Raw genomic sequence first — 17,651 nt, 5'->3', positions numbered from 1 at the left:
TGTAGAGGTCGTTGTCTTCCAAAATCCAATATATAAAATCAGAAGTTCAAAAAAAAAAAAAGATGCGTCGAGTACCTTACCGTCCTTTATGTTATTCTTACTTCTCCATCTTTAAAAAAAATATATATATCCATCTATTTTAACAATAATTTTCACAATTTTCAATACATTATATCAGCACAAAAAAAAGTAGTCCATAAAATAAGTAACAAGTACACATGATAAGGTCACATGGATACACACTGACATCATCATATTCATATTCATATACCTGGCCACGACTGATCCTCTTTCCAATGGTCTCCAACATCCTATACATCACGTGCTTCTTTTATTTTCGCTTTTCCCCCTTCAACTTTATTATTTGCTCATTTTACCCTGATGTGTATCTTAATTCGACGACCACATTTACCCAACTCAAGCTCAAGATGTAACCAATTCGTTTACGATGATGCTATCAAGATATAACTATTACAAAACAACTTGTTTTTTTTTCCACGTATATGTCTTAGTTAACTTAGTGAGTCTAAGACCACGACAAGTTTCGTTTCCTTTTGTTTTTACTATCAAATTCTGCTCTTTGAAAGCGGAAATAAATAAAGAAAGACTATTCCTTCGTCTTTTACAAATATTACACCAATTTTGTGAAACAAACGAAAAAGGAGACACGTACATTGGTACATGAACTTGTTATAGTCAAAATATGTATTCTATAGAGTGATGGTGATGTTAATTTAATAAGTAGGTTGCATAGTATTCCCTGTGGCATTTGTTGAAAACATAAAATAACAAAGTTTTCCCTGTAGCGGTGTTCAATTATAATTTTGAAACCCAAATGGCCAAATGTGAAAATGGATGCTTTGACCAAACCGAACCAAACTTCGAAATTTGGTCAAGATTCTAAGAAATTTAATTAATCAATCGGTTGACAATCGAATAAAATTCAACGAGCCATCATCTATCAGATTATTAATCAACTGCATCATTCTTTTATGTAATCTTACTGATTAATCCGTTACCAATACCAATAAATGGCAGCCAAACTTTGTAGATAAGGATTCCTCGAAATATTATTTTCCTGTGTCAGACTAGTTTATCCATTTTAATCGAACAAATCTAAATTATCCGATTAGTATTCATATGTGTGTCGCACACTCACACATGTAATTTTTAAAAATGGTAATTTTAATCTCACACTACTTTGATTTGATATTCGACAAGTAAAGCATTTTCTGCACAGAAATAAAGAGAAAGTAGGAGAATTAACTCAAAAGAGACGAATATTTTAAAGTGACAAAAAATTCTTAATTATATACAAACTAAAATTCCCGGTTAACAACTGATCGCATCGTATTTCATTGGTATCGGTTGGTTAAATCCGGTCCTAGATAACAAACTCCCAACAGCAGCAAGATCTCGGCAGAAAACTCCTTGGTACGCGTTCGAATTCCCCGGTTTAATTTCTGCAAAATCGGTTAAAGTAATTGAACCGGATTTTTCAACCGGTTCATGTTCTTCAACCGTTTTCGTTGACATTTGAGTCAACACCATCATCTTCTTCCTCTGTTCCTCCTCAGCTATCGCTGCCGCCAAAGCTGTATAACCTCTCTGAATCAATCGGTAAAGCAACAAAGAAGACATCTTCGCTCGATCTTTAACGGAACTAATCTCACTCTGATCGAAGAAATCGCAACGTTCCATGAATGCTAAAGCCTTGTCCGGTTTATGCCTGAGACAGAGCAAGAGATTTGCTCGATCAAGCTCCGATCTCGTGCAACCGCGTCTAACTCCGACCAATCCGTAATAATCAACGTTTCCGATTTCTCCATTCGCCATTTTTGCTTTCAGTTTCTTCGATTTCGTCGTCAGTTCGCATAACTTTCCCGGTATCTCTCTGTATTTCACATTGTGTCGTTTCCACGGTGGTCCGGGAAGTTTCCGATCACGTAAGATAGTGTTGTAGAGTATCTTCAAATGCTCTAAATCGTGAAGCGAATCCGGTAGACACCGAACCGTTTCCAAAAGAGTGGCTCTAGTCTCCAACGCATGGATACACGACGGCTCAAGAGCTAAGGTTTTATTACAATCGGCGATCGCTTCCGCGATTTTCCCGGCGGATTTGTAAGCGGCGGCGCGGTGCATATAGCAATCAGCGAGGAATCCTTGTGGCGCGGGACGACGACGACCGTCGAGAATTTTGGAGAAGTGACGTATCGAGTCGGCGAAAAGTCCAGCGTCAAAGGCGGCGAATCCGGCGGAGCGACGCCGGAGGAGATTTTTCGTGTGGGCGAGAAGGTTAGTGACGGTTTCGCATTCGGAGACTTTGCGTGGAGGAAAAGCATAAGAGGATGAGGATGATGATGATGACGATTCAGAGAGGAGGAGAGAGACGCTATCATCTGACAAGCTTACACTTAGACGGCGGAACTCGACTGTTGCGAGACGTTTTCCGGTTTGAAGAAGAACCAATGCGTCCTCCATTAATCCTAGGTGGCAACAAGCTTGTCCTAAAACAACGTATCTGAAAATATTCAAAAATACACTAATTAATTATTATTTCTAAACTACACTCAGATTGGTCTAAAACAATATTTAGCAAAGAAAAATTTATTTAATTGCAAAACCGTTACGAAAATATACTATTTGAGTAAATGTACCGTTTTCCTAAAATTGAAAACTTTAATTTAATTTACTGAAGAAGGAAATTACCTCCATTGTTTATCTTGATCGCGATTTTTACAAATCCCAGCCATAATTTTCTTTTTCAGGTAAGAAACAGAGAAGCACTTGAAGGATGAGTCACGGCGAGGAGATGAGTCAGAGAGAAGTTTCCGGGAGAGCTGAGAAGAGGAGGAAGAGTAAGAAGAACCTTCGTATGAATAAGATCCATCTTCCTCGTTCACGGCAAGCTTGAGGCTTGGGATATAATCTTGAAGCATATCAACTACATCTTTGAAGCGACGTAGAAAGAGCAAAGATCTGGCTTTAAGTTCTAACGCAGTTTCCGAACGCGGGGATATTGATAAAGCCGCGTCTAGTAAATGAATGGCTGAAGCAACGTCGTTTTGCTCCTCACTCTCCATTAAAGATCTTGCGTCCTTAATGTACTTATCAACAATCTGACAAATATAGAGAACAAGTTAATGTCTTTTGACTGAACCCATTATAGAGATCATCGAGGAACTATAAGAAAGATAAGTGATTTATGGGTTTTAGTTACCTTCTTGTGAGTGAACCACCAATGTTTCTTGTCGCCGTTATGGACAGAATAAATAGCCATTGTTGCAGAGTAGTCTAATTCTTTGCTTCTTCTCCTCCAAGATTTGAGAAAAGAGAGAGAGAGAGAGAGAGAGAGAGAGAAGTGTTGTTTTTTAGAGATACAGAGCAGTATATATGAGAGAAAGAGAGAGAGAGAGCAATGACAGCTTTGACCCAAGAGAAAAGTTGTGATCCTTCGACTTAAATTAGCTGGCACCATTTCTCCTTTTATATATTCTTTGTTAAAGTATATATTCTCTTGCTATAGCTAAGTTTAAATCAATCTCGTCTAATAATAATATCTCTTCTATAATTACCCTTACTCATATTAGGTAACTCAATCATATCTTTTGTAATTACTCTTAACCTTATTAGATAGCCTCATAAGTCATTTATGTACACAATCTCTTCATGAATACTATACTTTTTCCTATATATATATATACTATCTTATCTCTTTTTCAATGAATGTAATCTGAATTACTATTTAGGAAAGGTTTTGGACAAATTTATTCTAGTTTTGGATTTGTAGATTTGATTTATTTATGTTTATTCACGCCTCAAATATGTATATATAATTGTTGAAATGAATTTTAGTATAGTGACATGTTTAAAATGGGACATTTTTTCCATAAAACTACGATTACGAAACTTTTAAATCAGCTGATTGAAATAGTAGACTTTGTAATTTATATACATCATTGTGATTTTGTCATATTCTGAAAATCGTCATAGTATGACGAATGATTGCATTATTCCCATCACCCATCTCTCGAGTAATCATGTTCAATTATTACTTACTATATACTTCGAGTTTTATTTTCTTCATCAGATTCTTTGGCTATTATTGTTTTGCCAAAAATGAAAATTTAGAATGGAGCCTATAATATTGATCATAATTAGATGTTGGCCATGCCAAGAATTTCTTAATGGTGCACGTTAAAAGCTTTTGATAAATTACACACGAGTATCAAGATATTCATGTTATGTGCTTCAATGATGAATATAATTACCTTTCCCCGATTTTATACCATTGTGAAATTACGTAATTAATTAATCGGGGCACGTCTTGTTATTAATGTTTCTTAGAAAACAGCATGCTATTGCAAATCATGTAGAATTTGTATGGTCTAAAATCAATGCAATGTCAACATGTATGTAGCAGAAGACATATGGTCCGTATGAAAACAATATGTAATGTCAAATAAATATCCAACTTTTTTCATAGGATTCTTAAAGAAAAAAAAAAACTATATAGCAAGGGATGGTAGCCTTTATGATTGGGAACTGAATATAACAGCAATAATAATAATGCAGCTCATAAAATGATTATATTATAGGTACAACTTCCTTCCACATTTTTGGACTTATAGGCAATGTATGTGTATTGGCTTCAATTTACAACATAGGTGTTAATCATTCAGAATATAATATCGATCTTTAACTATGTATTACAATTTTCTATTCTCCCTTGTATAAATAAAAAATGGGTAAAAAATACAGTTTTCCCTTGAAATCCTATATTTCCATGATAAATAAACGAATTTCTACAAAGCTATATGAACATTTTTTTACATCAATGATTCTCTATATTCTTACAAACCAAACTCTATTCATTTGTATATAAATATGAACTCTTGATTGAATTTTCGTATGAAATTGAACTAGTTGAGAATAGAGATAAGAGATGAGAACTGCTAGTATAATACAAATTAAAAGATAGAGTCGAGCATTAAATAGTTGATGATAGTGCACACCGTGCCATTGGTCGAGACAACTATGCCAGGATGGCTTGAGTTAACAAACTCTACAAAGACGACGATTACGTGTTAATTGTAGTTAACTAGTGTTGAGTTAAATATTTGGTTTAAAAGTGGGTCTACTTAAAAGGCAACTGTCCCCATTCTATAAACATGTTAGCATCTTAAGAGGCACACCATGACGGCGTATATATCATACACACAACATGTACATACATATTTATACGTAAATACCCTTCATATTTTCATATATACATACACATCAATATGTATACTTCGTCAAATCCCTTCTATCATATGGTATGTTTTAGTTCTAAATTTAATTTTGATAAGTTATATAGTATCTTGCAAAGTTATAGGAATGCATATAGTCCAACAGAAACCAAAAATTATTTGAAAAATCATAAAATATTAAGCTTTCTAGCTACAAGTGGACATCCAAAAATATTGTACATAACACTTTCACTATTGGGTGTTTCGACATTGCAACATGATTGCATTGTCTATGACTGGTGACTTTCACCGAGACATGGGTTTTATATAGAACCAAATAAGTGTCAAAGTTGGCGCAAGTTTTAAGATAGGAATCTATTATCAAATACTAATAATACTAGTTGTATGATTAACGTCGTTATTTAATTTGAAGTATTGAGTAAAAAAGAGAGAATATTGCGTTGGGCATCAAACCAATCATCTAGTTTTGCTCAAATGCATACGATAGAGACCTCTTTTGGATCCAAAAGCTTTGGGTTTTGAACTAAAAACTGAAACCAATCACATAAAAGTCAGATAGCTCAGAGGGAGGCACGTGTTCTTGGCTTAGATATCACGTGGGAATGAGGGATCCATGTGCATCCCTTTACCCCAAAAACCAAGTTAATACTTCTTCTAAATTTATTTTTCTCTTCTCCACGCAATCAATCGAATGAGTTTTAATATTTTGACATTTTTTTATATATAAAAAAAACTTTTCTCATTCAAGCAAAAAACTTAAATCAAATTATTCATTTGGTCACATTTTCGTGCTTGGTATTTCATGGGTCCTGGGACATAGAACCAGTCTCTAGCTAGTGGCGAATATAAAAAAGAAACAGCATAGTAAAAAGAAGAGCAAAAACTGTAACAAGGAATCAATCCAAAGGAGAAAAAATTAATAACAAATGATAGAAATAATACGTTAAAAAAAAACTTTTGATATTAACTTTGGGCCACGTAGAGAAGAATCAGTCCAAAGGAGAAATGTTCTGAAAAAGTTATAAAAAGAGAAAGTGAGCACCTAATAGTTTTCTTACACATCCATATTTGCATAGTCCGTAGACATATATATGCTTGAGCTGCAAAATCTTGAGTCGCAAAATCTAATCTATTAGCCTTATTACGCTGCGACTTGAACGTTTGGAAGCGGCTGAGATCAAAGACGCATTGTGATGGTGCTAAAAAGCAAATTTTTTTACTTATTTTGTGAACTATTTTGGAGTATTATTGTTCACATATTTTAATGAAAATAAATACATGGTTATCCATAGATCTGTTTGTGTTCATTTCACAATACCTAGAAAGAAGAAAAACAGACATAATGATAAGTTCACAAAGAGACATAACACATGTAAAACAATATACGTACACTCATTATGGTACATCTATGTGTCAAATTGATTGGTTTTCAGTGTAGGACATTGTGATTGTTAATTGTCAAACTCGATTCACATGGGGTTTTCTCTACATTACATTATTAAAGTAAAAGTGTTCATCTTTCGAATTTTCATAAAAAAGCTAAGATACAGCCATTTCTTAAGCCCCACACAGTTACACAGTCACAGACAAATGGGTTCACACTTTTCATAGGATTCAACTTTGGTCTGTAAACACAAAATTGATAATTTAAAAGCCGTCAAATCTTGTTGTATACACACATTAATCGTAATTATACATTAGGTTATAACACGTACAGATACCAATCACACAGTATAGATAGATAAGACTTAAATATGATTGATCTAGTCGATATATTGAGAAACCCATTTAAATCCTTCGCCGTAACCCATCTTTCTGACAATGCTGCACATGAACACCTCAAGAGGACGAACATTTGTTCCTGCTAGATTCACTTTACCTTTCCCAGTGGTGAAACTGGTGAGGCCTAGATGATAACGCAGCTCGTCTTCTGATGCAGCGTACGGAATGTCGATTTTGTTTCCAAGGATGAGGAAAGGGACATTTGCTAGGGATTCATCAGAGAGAAGAGCGTCAAGCTCTTTCTTTGATTCTGCAAACCTCTCTTTGTCATATGCATCAACTAGGTATACCACTGCATCAACCTAATACGAGACAATAATAAAGTTACAAACTTGAAGATAGAATGCAAAGAGGGTAGCTAATAGAAACACCGGAGTCTATTAATCTCTTGATTCACTGGAATCATCAGCTATGAGAATGTAAATCACAAGGGACCTCATGACTCTAAAACTGACAGTAAGAGTAGTCTATAGCTATACAATCTTCTAATTTTCAACCTCCACTGGCTCCACATACCAATCACAATGTCATTTTAAACTACAGTATATGATGTATATGTATATCTATCATCTGAAGATTTTACTATAGCTCAATCATTTCAAACTATCATCTGCAAACTTATATAACCCAACGGAGCAACACAGTGGCTAAGGAACAGAGTAGGAGTAGTACACAGCAAGAGCTTACTAGGTACACATAACCAGCAGAATGTAATCACAGGACCTCATGCTGCAACATTCAAAAGAGAATTGCTATATGACAAACTTCATTGAAGATTTCACTTCACCTCTATCATCTAACTATTGTTTATATGGGCACAGGGAAGATTGTAATCTATAACAGAGTCAGCTTAGAGTCTACATACAACTATACGAGCGCAATAGTCCTTCCAAAGACTTGCTAAATTGATTGACCTAACAATAAAATCCAAAGAAGAAAGAAGATCAAACCTTAGCGTAATAGTCCTTCCAGACTCTACGAGCAATCTGATGACCTCCCAAATCGAAGGCTTTGAACTTGATTTTGCCGATACTAAGCTCTTCCGATGTCGGATGCTGTGTCGGCTGATGCTGGACCAGTCTCTGAAACCCAAATCAAACGATTATCGCTGATTAAGACTTTGATTCGTTCGCGCTAAGTAAAAGAAACAAGATTCTAGACAGCGATTACTGATATGGCTCGAAGAAAACGAACCTCGTCCTTTAACATGTGAAGCAAGGTGGTTTTGCCGGCGTTGTCGAGACCTAGAAACAGAATCTTCGCTTCTTTCTGCCATAGTCCCAGAGTTGCCAGAACTCCATAGAACCAATCCACCAGGAACATCGCTTCTTCTTCTTCTTCTTCTTCTTCTTCTCTCTCGCGAGATTGAAGATTTTCACGAAGCTTCGAACACGGAAACGGCGACGTTTAAGTATGACTGTGTCGACTGGATGAGTAACAGATATACTTTGGGCCTTGAGGCCTTTATTGAACTTTGAAGCGAACAACAATTAAGTGTTCAAACAACAAAATTGCAAATATTCAAAACTTGGTATATGGTTCATTACATTCTTCTATACGTTAAATTGAAATTTGCGTTTACATTAGTTTTTAATTTGGCATTGTATGTAGAGAATGTAGATTTGAATTTAATTGGTTGATTGATGTCATTGTCAGCTAGTTTTATATAAGCAAAAATATCTGCTAAATTTGTTTAAACCGTTATGTATTTTATTATCGCATACGAAGATTGATTCAAGTGTTACACCAGTTCTTTCGAAACATATACACAATGCAATCATATGAGCTTAATTATCTTGAGCTTGCTTCTTGACGATAACCACAGGACACTTGACTCGTTTGGCGCAATACTCGCTCACACTCCCTAGCAAAGCCCTATCAAATATATCAAATGATTATCAAATAACCATTAAACCAAAATATTTTTGTTTCTTATAAGAGATTGAAACCTTACCTTTTGAAGAAGCCATAGTCATGAGTGCCCATTACTAACATATCAACTCTAAGTTTCTGAACTGCGTTGCATATAACTTCCTTAGCATCTCCTCTTCCAACTCGTCTCTCTATATTAATCTGCACATTAATTTGGTTATATTTACATTTATTTCGCCAACTCTCTTTGAAAACAACCATATTTTGCTTATCATATGTTATATTTTTTGTACTAAATATTGCTCATGATAAACAGATTAACTCATAACTACTTGATTAAATTCACTTTCTCATAATTTCTCAAGTTTTTTAAGCAAGTATAATCCAGCAAATTAAGTGATAAAAAATCGATAGAAATAAGCTTACATCAGACTCATAATCTTGGTACACGGTTCGAGACCGAGCCATGACCGATTCCACGAGCTCGTATTCATACTTCTTCAAAGCTGCAACCGGGTCTCCTGTCACTATAAACCCTGGAAATCGACCAAACAAAAATCTATAACTAAAGTGAACAGATTATAATTAGGGAAAGATATGAATCGTGAAAGAACGAGGACTAACCTGCGGCATCGAGGGAAGAGTAAACGGGAAGAGGGGGCTTGACGTAGAGGAGGATGAGTGTATTATTGGAACCATATGGAAAAAGATTGTCAAGACTCCATGACAGAGCTTCCATGCTCTCTTCGCTTTCGTCTACTGCTACTACTATCTTTCTCTCCTTTGTTTCCTCCATTTCTTTACCTTTCTAAAAAAAAAAACTGTTTTCTTTTGCTTTCAATTATTAGAGAAGAAATATATTATGAAGAAGACCTGATGGAAGAAGAGATTATGATTGTGTTACTATTTATACAATTAGCTAGGCAAAACCCACTTGATTTCTCATTTTGGAATTAAGTGTTTTCATTTAGATATTTGCAGACACTATCCTTTGTGTAATTTTTACATTAGATAAGATATAAACCCACATAGGATTGATTGATAACCAAATACAGAAAACTATCGTTTTTCTTTCAGGGGTGACTCTTATCTACAATATGCGATATTTTTATGTAGATAATTCATGATTTTTTATAGAATTATTTCATGCTTCTGAACTACTATGTTATTATAGATTTTAGGTGAATCAATATTTATGAACTTAATCTGGAATCTGATTTTCCTCATATATCCCTTAGTTTTATATACATCCCGCAGGGTTATTGATGATTGATGTTACACTGATTGACTGATCTTGATTTTCAGTTATGTAATATCCATAAACACGTATACAAAGACAACGTGAACTAAGAGAAATGTAAGATAGAATCAAATAAATCTAAAAATAAATTGGTCCCCTAAGAAAAACTTGAGAAAATATCACGACCCTAAAACGAAGATAAGATGCATACAGATACCTTCCAACTAAAAAATAAAAATTCTTTATGCGTTTGAGCTTTAATGCTCCTGGTGGACCCAATGGTTATATGTGACCAGATCAATGGGCCTTTAATGGGTCAAAATTATTATCACTCAAAGCTTCTAATCAAACAAAGGCCCAAATACGTGAAGAGCTCTCCGCCGTAAATCAGTGGCTTTTCACCGACTTCGCCATTGCTAATCGCCGTCGAGCTTCCATGGCTGCTGCTCCATGGCTCTATCTCTCTAGGAGAAGAAGCTCCACTCAGACTTCATTAAGAAGATTCCTCATTTGCTCTTCTTCATTCGATGCCGATGAATTCATTTCCAGTCAAAGCCGCGTAATCGGCGGGAGAGGAGAAGAGGAAGTACGATTTTCCGGTGCTCTCTTCTCTCGTATGATTCATTCTTCTACTTATCATCCTTACCGTCAAATTCCATTGCCACACTCCTCTGTACAACTGCTTGATGCGAGTCTTGGGTGTAGAGGTTTCTCTAGTGGTAGTTCTAATGTTAGTGATGGATGTGATGAAGAAGTTGAATCTGAATGCGATAATGATGAAGAAACTGGGGTCAGTTGTGTTGAATCAAGTACTAATCCGGAAGAAGTAGAGAGAGTCTGCAAAGTGATTGATGAATTGTTTGCGTTAGATAGAAATATGGAAGCTGTTCTTGATGAAATGAAACTAGATTTATCACATGATCTCATCGTTGAGGTTTTAGAACGTTTTCGACATGCTAGGAAGCCTGCATTTAGGTTCTTCTGTTGGGCTGCAGAGAGACAAGGATTTGCTCATGCTTCAAGAACATATAACTCCATGATGAGTATTTTAGCAAAGACTAGACAGTTCGAGACGATGGTTTCGGTACTCGAAGAGATGGGTACGAAAGGTCTATTGACGATGGAGACATTCACTATCGCGATGAAAGCTTTCGCTGCTGCGAAAGAGAGGAAGAAAGCTGTTGGTATCTTTGAGTTGATGAAGAAGTACAAGTTTAAGATTGGTGTTGAAACCATTAATTGCTTGCTTGATAGTCTTGGCAGGGCTAAGCTTGGAAAAGAAGCTCAGGTTCTGTTTGATAAGCTGAAGGAGAGGTTTACACCTAATATGATGACTTACACTGTTCTACTCAATGGTTGGTGCAGGGTGAGGAACTTGATAGAAGCAGCTAGAATCTGGAATGATATGATTGATCACGGATTGAAACCTGACATTGTAGCTCACAACGTAATGCTTGAAGGGTTGTTGAGGAGTATGAAAAAATCAGATGCGATCAAATTGTTCCATGTTATGAAATCCAAGGGACCTTGCCCTAATGTCCGTAGCTATACCATCATGATCCGGGACTTCTGCAAACAGTCGAGCATGGAAACTGCCATTGAGTACTTTGATGACATGGTTGATTCCGGGTTGCAACCTGATGCTGCGGTTTACACGTGTCTGATCACGGGGTTTGGGACTCAGAAGAAGCTGGATACTGTTTACGAACTGCTCAAGGAGATGCAAGAAAAGGGACACCCTCCGGATGGCAAAACGTATAATGCGTTGATCAAACTGATGGCGAACCAGAAAATGCCGGAACATGGCACAAGGATCTACAACAAGATGATCCAGAACGAAATTGAGCCATCGATACACACGTTCAACATGATAATGAAATCTTACTTCGTGGCGAGAAACTATGAGATGGGGAGAGCAGTTTGGGACGAGATGATCAAGAAAGGGATTTGTCCTGACGATAACTCCTACACGGTTTTGATCAGAGGGCTTATAAGTGAAGGGAAGTCGAGAGAGGCATGCAGATACTTGGAGGAGATGCTTGACAAAGGAATGAAAACCCCTTTGATTGATTATAACAAGTTTGCAGCTGATTTCCACAGAGGGGGACAACCGGAGATATTTGAGGAATTGGCACAGAGAGCTAAGTTCTCAGGTAAGTTTGCTGCAGCAGAGATCTTTGCGAGATGGGCTCAGATGACTAGAAGGAGATGCAAACAGAGATTCATGGAAGATTGATAACTTGGGGGCGGGTAACTGGATCATTCAACTCACTCACTCGGAGAAAGCTTATCTGCAAATGGTTGGTTTTCGAGCCACAACTCTTACTTGAATCAAGAATATGACTTCACTAGCACAGCTTGGACTGAACTGATCACATTGGAATCTGTCAGATAGCTTTTTTGTAATTTGCTTCTATAACAAGAAAATATTAATTAACAATTGTGCACTCTAATGAAAAAAATTAATCATTCTTTCACTGAGAAAGTGAAGAAATGCAAGTAGGCCGAGATAATAGCTTAAAACAGAGCTTAAACCGTCTGCAAATCATTTGAATACAAAACAAAGTTTAACAAAAGGAAGATGAAACGTAGATGTTTTCATTACACAACAGACCCACACACACCATTTTATATGAGAGGGTCATATTTTTTTGAATTCTTAAATTCCAAGATACTCAATGAAGAATCACAACCTTTAGCGATAATGGGATCGAGGTCGCCTGAAAGTTCTTGGAGTACTTCTCTGCTCTTCTCATCTGAAAAAAAACCCAAAGAATGTCAAAGAGTAATTAATTAAAGACACAAAATTGTGGTAGCTTCTAGGAATATACCTGCAATGAAACCAAGGGCTTTTGCAGCCTCTACTCGAACCATGGGGTGCTCCTTCACATCTCTCAAGATCTTGCTTAGAGAAGCTATAGCTGTTTTGGATTCCAATTGTCCCAACACAAATGCAGCCTAAGAAGAAGCAAAAACAAAATGCATTTTGAGTTAGAGAACAATGAGACAAACTCAAAGTCATCAATATATACATAAAAATTTGATTGACCTCAATGCGAATCATAGAACTCTCAACACCTAGAGATTCTATAATAACATTTATGGCATCCTCTCCACCATGATTCCTCAGGGCAAAAAGTGCCAAGCGTCTGTAGTAGTCTTCCTCTGTTTCCTCCAGAAGAGATTCCCTATAGTTGATTTTAATCAATAAACCTTTCAAAAATTAGTAAGTTATCTACAAGTAATTTGAGTTAGTTACCTCATACTATGGATTGAACTGATATTAGCTGCTTTTGGATATGCTTTTGATTCAGCAGGGGCAGAACTATCGATTGCCCCCCTTCGAGTAACATAGAAAGTTGCACCATCCTCCTCATTGACATGCTTTGTGACTTTGTTGATCTTACTACCGTATTCGCTACTAGCCGTGGTTTTGAAGGACTGATCGAGACATTTAGAGAGAGAGAGGCGGAGCAAAGGTAGACGAGACTCGAGCAAAGGTTTACAGCTCCGGAACTGACTTAGAAACATGGTTTTGACGGAGTAAAGGAAGACGAGAGAGATGCGGCGCAAATAGGGTTTTCTTTCGTACCTATTATTATACCAACCTCCATTGACGAAGAGAAGCACCAGTCCTTTAAACTAACAAGCCCATTTGTAAATGGGCCTTCTTTTAGACCCTATAAGAGCAAACTCTCTCTTTTCTTGGCTAATACTGTAATTGTTTTTTTGTAATAACCCAAAACCAAATTTCTCTTAGTTTTCAATATTAATTCAATTGTTCATATCGTCCCAAACTGCTCTCCCCATCTCATAGTTTCTCGCCATGAAGTATGACTTCATTATCATGTTGAATGTGTGTATCGATGGCTCAATATTGTTCTGGATCAGCTTGTTGTAGATCCTTGTGGCATGTTCCGAAATTTTCTGGTTCGCCATCAGTTTGATCAGCGCATTATACGTTTTGCCATCCGGAGGATGTCCCTTTTCTTGCATCTCCTTGAGCAGTTCGTAAACAGTAACCAGCTTCTTCTGAGTCCCAAACCCCGTGATCAGACACGTGTAAACCGCAGCATCAGGCAAATGAGGAAGCAATGAAGCCATTGAAAGCTGTGAGTAACTCTAATGGAGCTCCTTCTCAAAGAGCGATAGAGCCATGGAGCAGCAGCCATGGAAGCTCGACGGCGATTAGCAATGGCGAAGTCGGTGAAAAGGGACTGATTAACGGCGGAGCAAAATTAGTCAAGAATATTTGGGCCTTTGTTTGAATAGAAGTTTGATTGATAATAAGTTTGACCCATTAAAGGCCCATTATTCGAGATACATGTTCTCCATTTAACTATTGGGTCCACCAGGAGCATTAGTCATCGATCTCTTCCCGTATTTGGGCCTTAGTTAGATAAGAAACTTTTTGACCCATTAAAGGTCCATTAATATGGTTACATTTTACCCATGTAACCATTGGTTCGCCCAAGAGCATTAAAGCGCAAACGCATAAAGTTGTTTGGTGTGTGGTTTTTTTTTTTTGTTTTTTGTTTTTTAAGTTATCATTTTTGTTGTGTTTTTGGTGTTTCGACTAGCGATCGTTTGGTATTTTTGTGTGTTTTGTCCAGCGATTAAAAACCGCAGTTTTTAGCTTGTTTTTTTGTATGTTTTTTCTAGCGATATAACTTGAGACTTGAGTGTTTCGAGCAATCGTATTTTATGTGTTTTGGGTGTTTCCACACATGCCAGCGAATCGAATAGTGTAGGATGGTCCTTCTCCAAGCAGTTTCTGTGCTTAAAGCCTCGCCATAGGCCCATAGAATCTACCGATGCATTCCGGGCCGACTACAATACAAGTCTGTCAACCGGCAACTGTATCTGGAAACAACGATTAGTGGTCACTCTTGCGCATCTCGCTCTTTGGTGATTGGTAAAGGAGCGGACGACGAAGCCTCCTCCTCAGATAAAGACGTCTCAAGCGACGTATTTGGGTCTTTCTCAGCTTCAAGTACGAGTGTTTGGTTTGTGTCTAGTGATTTTTATTTTGAGTTTGATATTTTTGTGTTTTTTGTCTAGCTATAAAAACCGCATTTTTTGAATTTTTGAGTGTTTCAACTAGCGAGCGCTTGGTATTTTGTGTTTTATGTTTTTGCTACTACCCTACGCTCGGTCACACGTAATCTATGCACACACATTCACACCCTATACGTACATCTATTATGCATATGAGTATGACATTCGTGCCATGCATGAGACACATTCACACCCAATCAACAATCTATTATGCATATGAGACACGTTCGTGCCATGTATGAACACATTCACACCCTATCATACATCTATTATGGATTTATGCATGAGACACATTCACACCCTATTTATACATCTATACATCCTTCATAAAAAAAAAATATACATTGCATATAACATATACGCCGTGCACCCTCTGCAAAATTAATAAAAATAAATCTTCAATAAGTACGGTACTTAATTACAAATTCAAAAAGAAAAAAAAAATATATATTCTCTCTTTCGTTTTTTCACAACAATTAGATAACCCATTCTACTTTTTTGTTTTATACATCATTGTTTTATACCCTAACATATAACTTTTTGTTTTATACATAAAAATAACACAACCGCACATAAAATTAATCTCACATCATTGAAGTCAACATTAGCTTGATATAATTATAGGCACATAATTGTCAGAGACTAACAAAAATCTTTTAATGGTAAACAAACTATAGATTTTTTTACCTGTAAGATGATGCCTTTATTGTTGTCTGAGTGAGAACACAAGTGAGAGACAGACAAGTCGGTTAAGAGAACACAAGTCGGAGAACAGAAATAATTAAGATGATAAGAACAGAGTGTGTTTGGCATTTGTAAGAAAAAAGAAAGAAAGAAAACCGAGTAAGAGAATTAACTCAGACGGTCCAAAAATGTTACCGTTTCACAACGTTCGTCTGGTACAAGCAAAAAACTCGGCCTCATTGAGGCATTGAGCCCATCCATCTTCTTTCGGGTACGTACTACAACATATTAAAAAGACTGCACTAGTACTACTGGCAATCTCTGTCTTTGGTCTAAGATGCCTGAAATTAGAAAAGCAAAAAGCAAACAAATAAACCAAGGACAAAGAAGAGAGAAAAAACCTGAGGACGACGGTGGTAGCGTGATCTCCACGAAAAAGAGAATCTCAGTTGTGTAACTTGTACACTTGTACTACTGGCAATCTCTGTCTTTGCTTATCTATATTCGCATACCCCATAACTACATATTCTGAACCCTAAAGTTATATAAATATAAACCGCAGAACAAGTAGCAGCAGCAATAAAGATAGAAGAAGCCGGCATACCTAGAAGAAGAAGAAGCAGAGGAGGATGCGAGATTGTTGGAGTATATATGCCTCCTTCTTCGAAACGATCGATGTCTCTCATCAGTCCATGGTTTCAAAAAAGCTATCCTTTTTCTCCCAAGATGTTTTTGGCTTCTTCGGTTTATGTATCATCGGCTCTTTCTCTCTTATTCAAAGTCTACATGGATTATCGGCGAGCCTCTCTGTATGAGAATTGCATAAAGAAAAAGTTTTTTTCTTTTTTTGGTTTTGTTTTCGAAGAAGAAGAGAAGTGAATGATGATGTTGGATATTGATTAGCCTTCCACTTGAGTATATATGAGCAAAAGGTTCTTCGAATAAAGAAAAGGAAACTTTTGATTGTTTTCTTTTTTCGACGGTTTTCTTAATTATTTGAGAACATTCGAGAGATATGGACCGTTTCTTGAGATCGGACGGTGATAACCTAAAAATCTAAACGGTAAGTTTGTAAGATTATGTGGGATGATGTTGGCTCCTTTAAATCAGCAGTGAATGATGATCTAACAGAAACTGACATCAGGGTACCAATGTAATGCCATTCTTTGTGTGGTCTGGTTATGAGAATGCCGGAGCCATCAATTAATTGCTTTGGTTAGGACCAGAGAAATCATGACATTTGTCCTCAATGTTGATTCTGACCACTACATGATCTATAACTCCATGGCTTTGAAGTGGCAATAGAATCTGCTAAAATGATCTCATTATTCAAACCACAACACTGTCTTCTTTGATGATTAGTACAAGTCTTGCATCTTATATATTTAGAGTTATATGTGTTTGGTTCGGTTGATGTGTGTAACTGTGTCTATGTAATCACACAAGTATGAAGTATGTATGCTGTCTGGTTAGTCGGAGACGGATTAAGAAAACATGCATCATCATACACATGACATTGGAGAATTATAAGGCAACATAAAATCTTATTTCTAAAGACTTTTTGTGAACCAAAGTAAGGAGGAGTAGCAAGTGCACAAAAAGTACTTATAGAATCAAATCATAAACAACAAAAAACGCTTTAACCTGAGCTATGTGTGAATAACCTAACTTAATCTACAGTCTGGTTTAACTGTCTGAAGCAACACTACTATATCACTCCTCTGTTCCGGAAATGTTTGATTCAAGCTTCAACAGAGTTGAAA

The 17,651-nt window shown here is 36.6% G+C and overlaps 6 protein-coding genes, 1 long non-coding RNA gene and 1 pseudogene across 8 annotated transcripts; 3 read left to right on the top strand and 5 right to left on the bottom strand.

The window, feature by feature from the left end:
• Positions 1 to 1,148: 1,148 nt before the first annotated feature.
• AT3G62570 (Tetratricopeptide repeat (TPR)-like superfamily protein) lies at positions 1,149 to 3,411 on the bottom strand. Its single transcript, NM_116122.4, has 3 exons — positions 3,221 to 3,411; positions 2,710 to 3,119; positions 1,149 to 2,521 (listed from the first exon to the last, which is right to left on the bottom strand). The coding sequence occupies exons 1-3, from the start codon at positions 3,278 to 3,280 to the stop codon at positions 1,333 to 1,335; spliced, it is 1,659 nt and encodes a 552-aa protein (NP_191816.1). The 5' UTR covers positions 3,281 to 3,411; the 3' UTR covers positions 1,149 to 1,332.
• A 3,339-nt stretch (positions 3,412 to 6,750) lies between these two features.
• AT3G62560 (Ras-related small GTP-binding family protein) lies at positions 6,751 to 8,610 on the bottom strand. The gene is made up of 3 exons (NM_116121.7): positions 8,229 to 8,610; positions 7,985 to 8,116; positions 6,751 to 7,336 (listed from the first exon to the last, which is right to left on the bottom strand). The coding sequence occupies exons 1-3, from the start codon at positions 8,355 to 8,357 to the stop codon at positions 7,016 to 7,018; spliced, it is 582 nt and encodes a 193-aa protein (NP_191815.1). The 5' UTR covers positions 8,358 to 8,610; the 3' UTR covers positions 6,751 to 7,015.
• Positions 8,611 to 8,722: 112 nt separating this feature from the next.
• AT3G62550 (Adenine nucleotide alpha hydrolases-like superfamily protein) lies at positions 8,723 to 10,266 on the bottom strand. Its single transcript, NM_116120.3, has 4 exons — positions 9,531 to 10,266; positions 9,333 to 9,442; positions 8,989 to 9,107; positions 8,723 to 8,909 (listed from the first exon to the last, which is right to left on the bottom strand). Exons 1-4 carry the CDS (start codon positions 9,700 to 9,702, stop codon positions 8,822 to 8,824), a joined length of 489 nt encoding a protein of 162 aa, NP_191814.1. The 5' UTR covers positions 9,703 to 10,266; the 3' UTR covers positions 8,723 to 8,821.
• A 245-nt stretch (positions 10,267 to 10,511) lies between these two features.
• AT3G62540 (Pentatricopeptide repeat (PPR) superfamily protein) lies at positions 10,512 to 12,566 on the top strand. Its single transcript, NM_116119.3, has one exon. It carries the CDS (start codon positions 10,583 to 10,585, stop codon positions 12,380 to 12,382), a length of 1,800 nt encoding a protein of 599 aa, NP_191813.1. The 5' UTR covers positions 10,512 to 10,582; the 3' UTR covers positions 12,383 to 12,566.
• A 31-nt stretch (positions 12,567 to 12,597) lies between these two features.
• On the bottom strand, positions 12,598 to 13,774 carry AT3G62530 (ARM repeat superfamily protein). The gene is made up of 4 exons (NM_116118.4): positions 13,406 to 13,774; positions 13,196 to 13,334; positions 12,978 to 13,104; positions 12,598 to 12,902 (listed from the first exon to the last, which is right to left on the bottom strand). The coding sequence occupies exons 1-4, from the start codon at positions 13,675 to 13,677 to the stop codon at positions 12,775 to 12,777; spliced, it is 666 nt and encodes a 221-aa protein (NP_567129.1). The 5' UTR covers positions 13,678 to 13,774; the 3' UTR covers positions 12,598 to 12,774.
• Positions 13,775 to 13,920: 146 nt separating this feature from the next.
• AT3G62529 lies at positions 13,921 to 14,250 on the bottom strand (annotated as a pseudogene). The gene has a single exon.
• Positions 14,241 to 14,414, top strand: AT3G62528 (uncharacterized protein; the record flags this gene model as incomplete). The annotated part of the gene is made up of 1 exon (NM_001125420.1): positions 14,241 to 14,414. The coding sequence occupies one exon, from the start codon at positions 14,241 to 14,243 to the stop codon at positions 14,412 to 14,414; it is 174 nt and encodes a 57-aa protein (NP_001118892.1).
• Positions 14,415 to 16,370: 1,956 nt separating this feature from the next.
• Positions 16,371 to 16,616, top strand: AT3G09785. Its single transcript, NR_141566.1, has one exon. It is a non-coding gene; the product is annotated as an other RNA (long non-coding RNA).
• Positions 16,617 to 17,651: the final 1,035 nt, after the last annotated feature.

The sequence above is a fragment of the Arabidopsis thaliana genome, chromosome 3, assembly GCF_000001735.4.
Source record: "Arabidopsis thaliana chromosome 3, partial sequence".
Lineage (NCBI taxonomy): Eukaryota > Viridiplantae > Streptophyta > Magnoliopsida > Brassicales > Brassicaceae > Arabidopsis > Arabidopsis thaliana.
This window is presented reverse-complemented; position numbering and strand designations above follow the sequence as displayed.

Coding starts and splice junctions, on each gene's coding strand:
- AT3G62530 (NM_116118.4), bottom strand. CDS start 13,677: ATGTTTCTAAGTCAGTTCCGGAGCTGTAAACCTTTGCTCGAGTCTCGT. Junction 13,335..13,405: donor AGTTCAATCCATAGTATGAG/GTAACTAACTCA, acceptor AATCAACTATAG/GGAATCTCTTCTGGAGGAAA. Junction 13,105..13,195: donor GTTCTATGATTCGCATTGAG/GTCAATCAAATT, acceptor GCTTCTTCTTAG/GCTGCATTTGTGTTGGGACA.
- AT3G62540 (NM_116119.3), top strand. CDS start 10,583: ATGGCTGCTGCTCCATGGCTCTATCTCTCTAGGAGAAGAAGCTCCACT.
- AT3G62570 (NM_116122.4), bottom strand. CDS start 3,280: ATGGCTATTTATTCTGTCCATAACGGCGACAAGAAACATTGGTGGTTC. Junction 3,120..3,220: donor GGTGGTTCACTCACAAGAAG/GTAACTAAAACC, acceptor TATATTTGTCAG/ATTGTTGATAAGTACATTAA. Junction 2,522..2,709: donor GATCAAGATAAACAATGGAG/GTAATTTCCTTC, acceptor GAATATTTTCAG/ATACGTTGTTTTAGGACAAG.
- AT3G62560 (NM_116121.7), bottom strand. CDS start 8,357: ATGTTCCTGGTGGATTGGTTCTATGGAGTTCTGGCAACTCTGGGACTA. Junction 8,117..8,228: donor TTCACATGTTAAAGGACGAG/GTTCGTTTTCTT, acceptor TTTGGGTTTCAG/AGACTGGTCCAGCATCAGCC. Junction 7,337..7,984: donor GGAAGGACTATTACGCTAAG/GTTTGATCTTCT, acceptor GTCTCGTATTAG/GTTGATGCAGTGGTATACCT.
- AT3G62550 (NM_116120.3), bottom strand. CDS start 9,702: ATGGAGGAAACAAAGGAGAGAAAGATAGTAGTAGCAGTAGACGAAAGC. Junction 9,443..9,530: donor CTCTTCCCTCGATGCCGCAG/GTTAGTCCTCGT, acceptor GTCGATTTCCAG/GGTTTATAGTGACAGGAGAC. Junction 9,108..9,332: donor ACCAAGATTATGAGTCTGAT/GTAAGCTTATTT, acceptor ATTAATGTGCAG/ATTAATATAGAGAGACGAGT.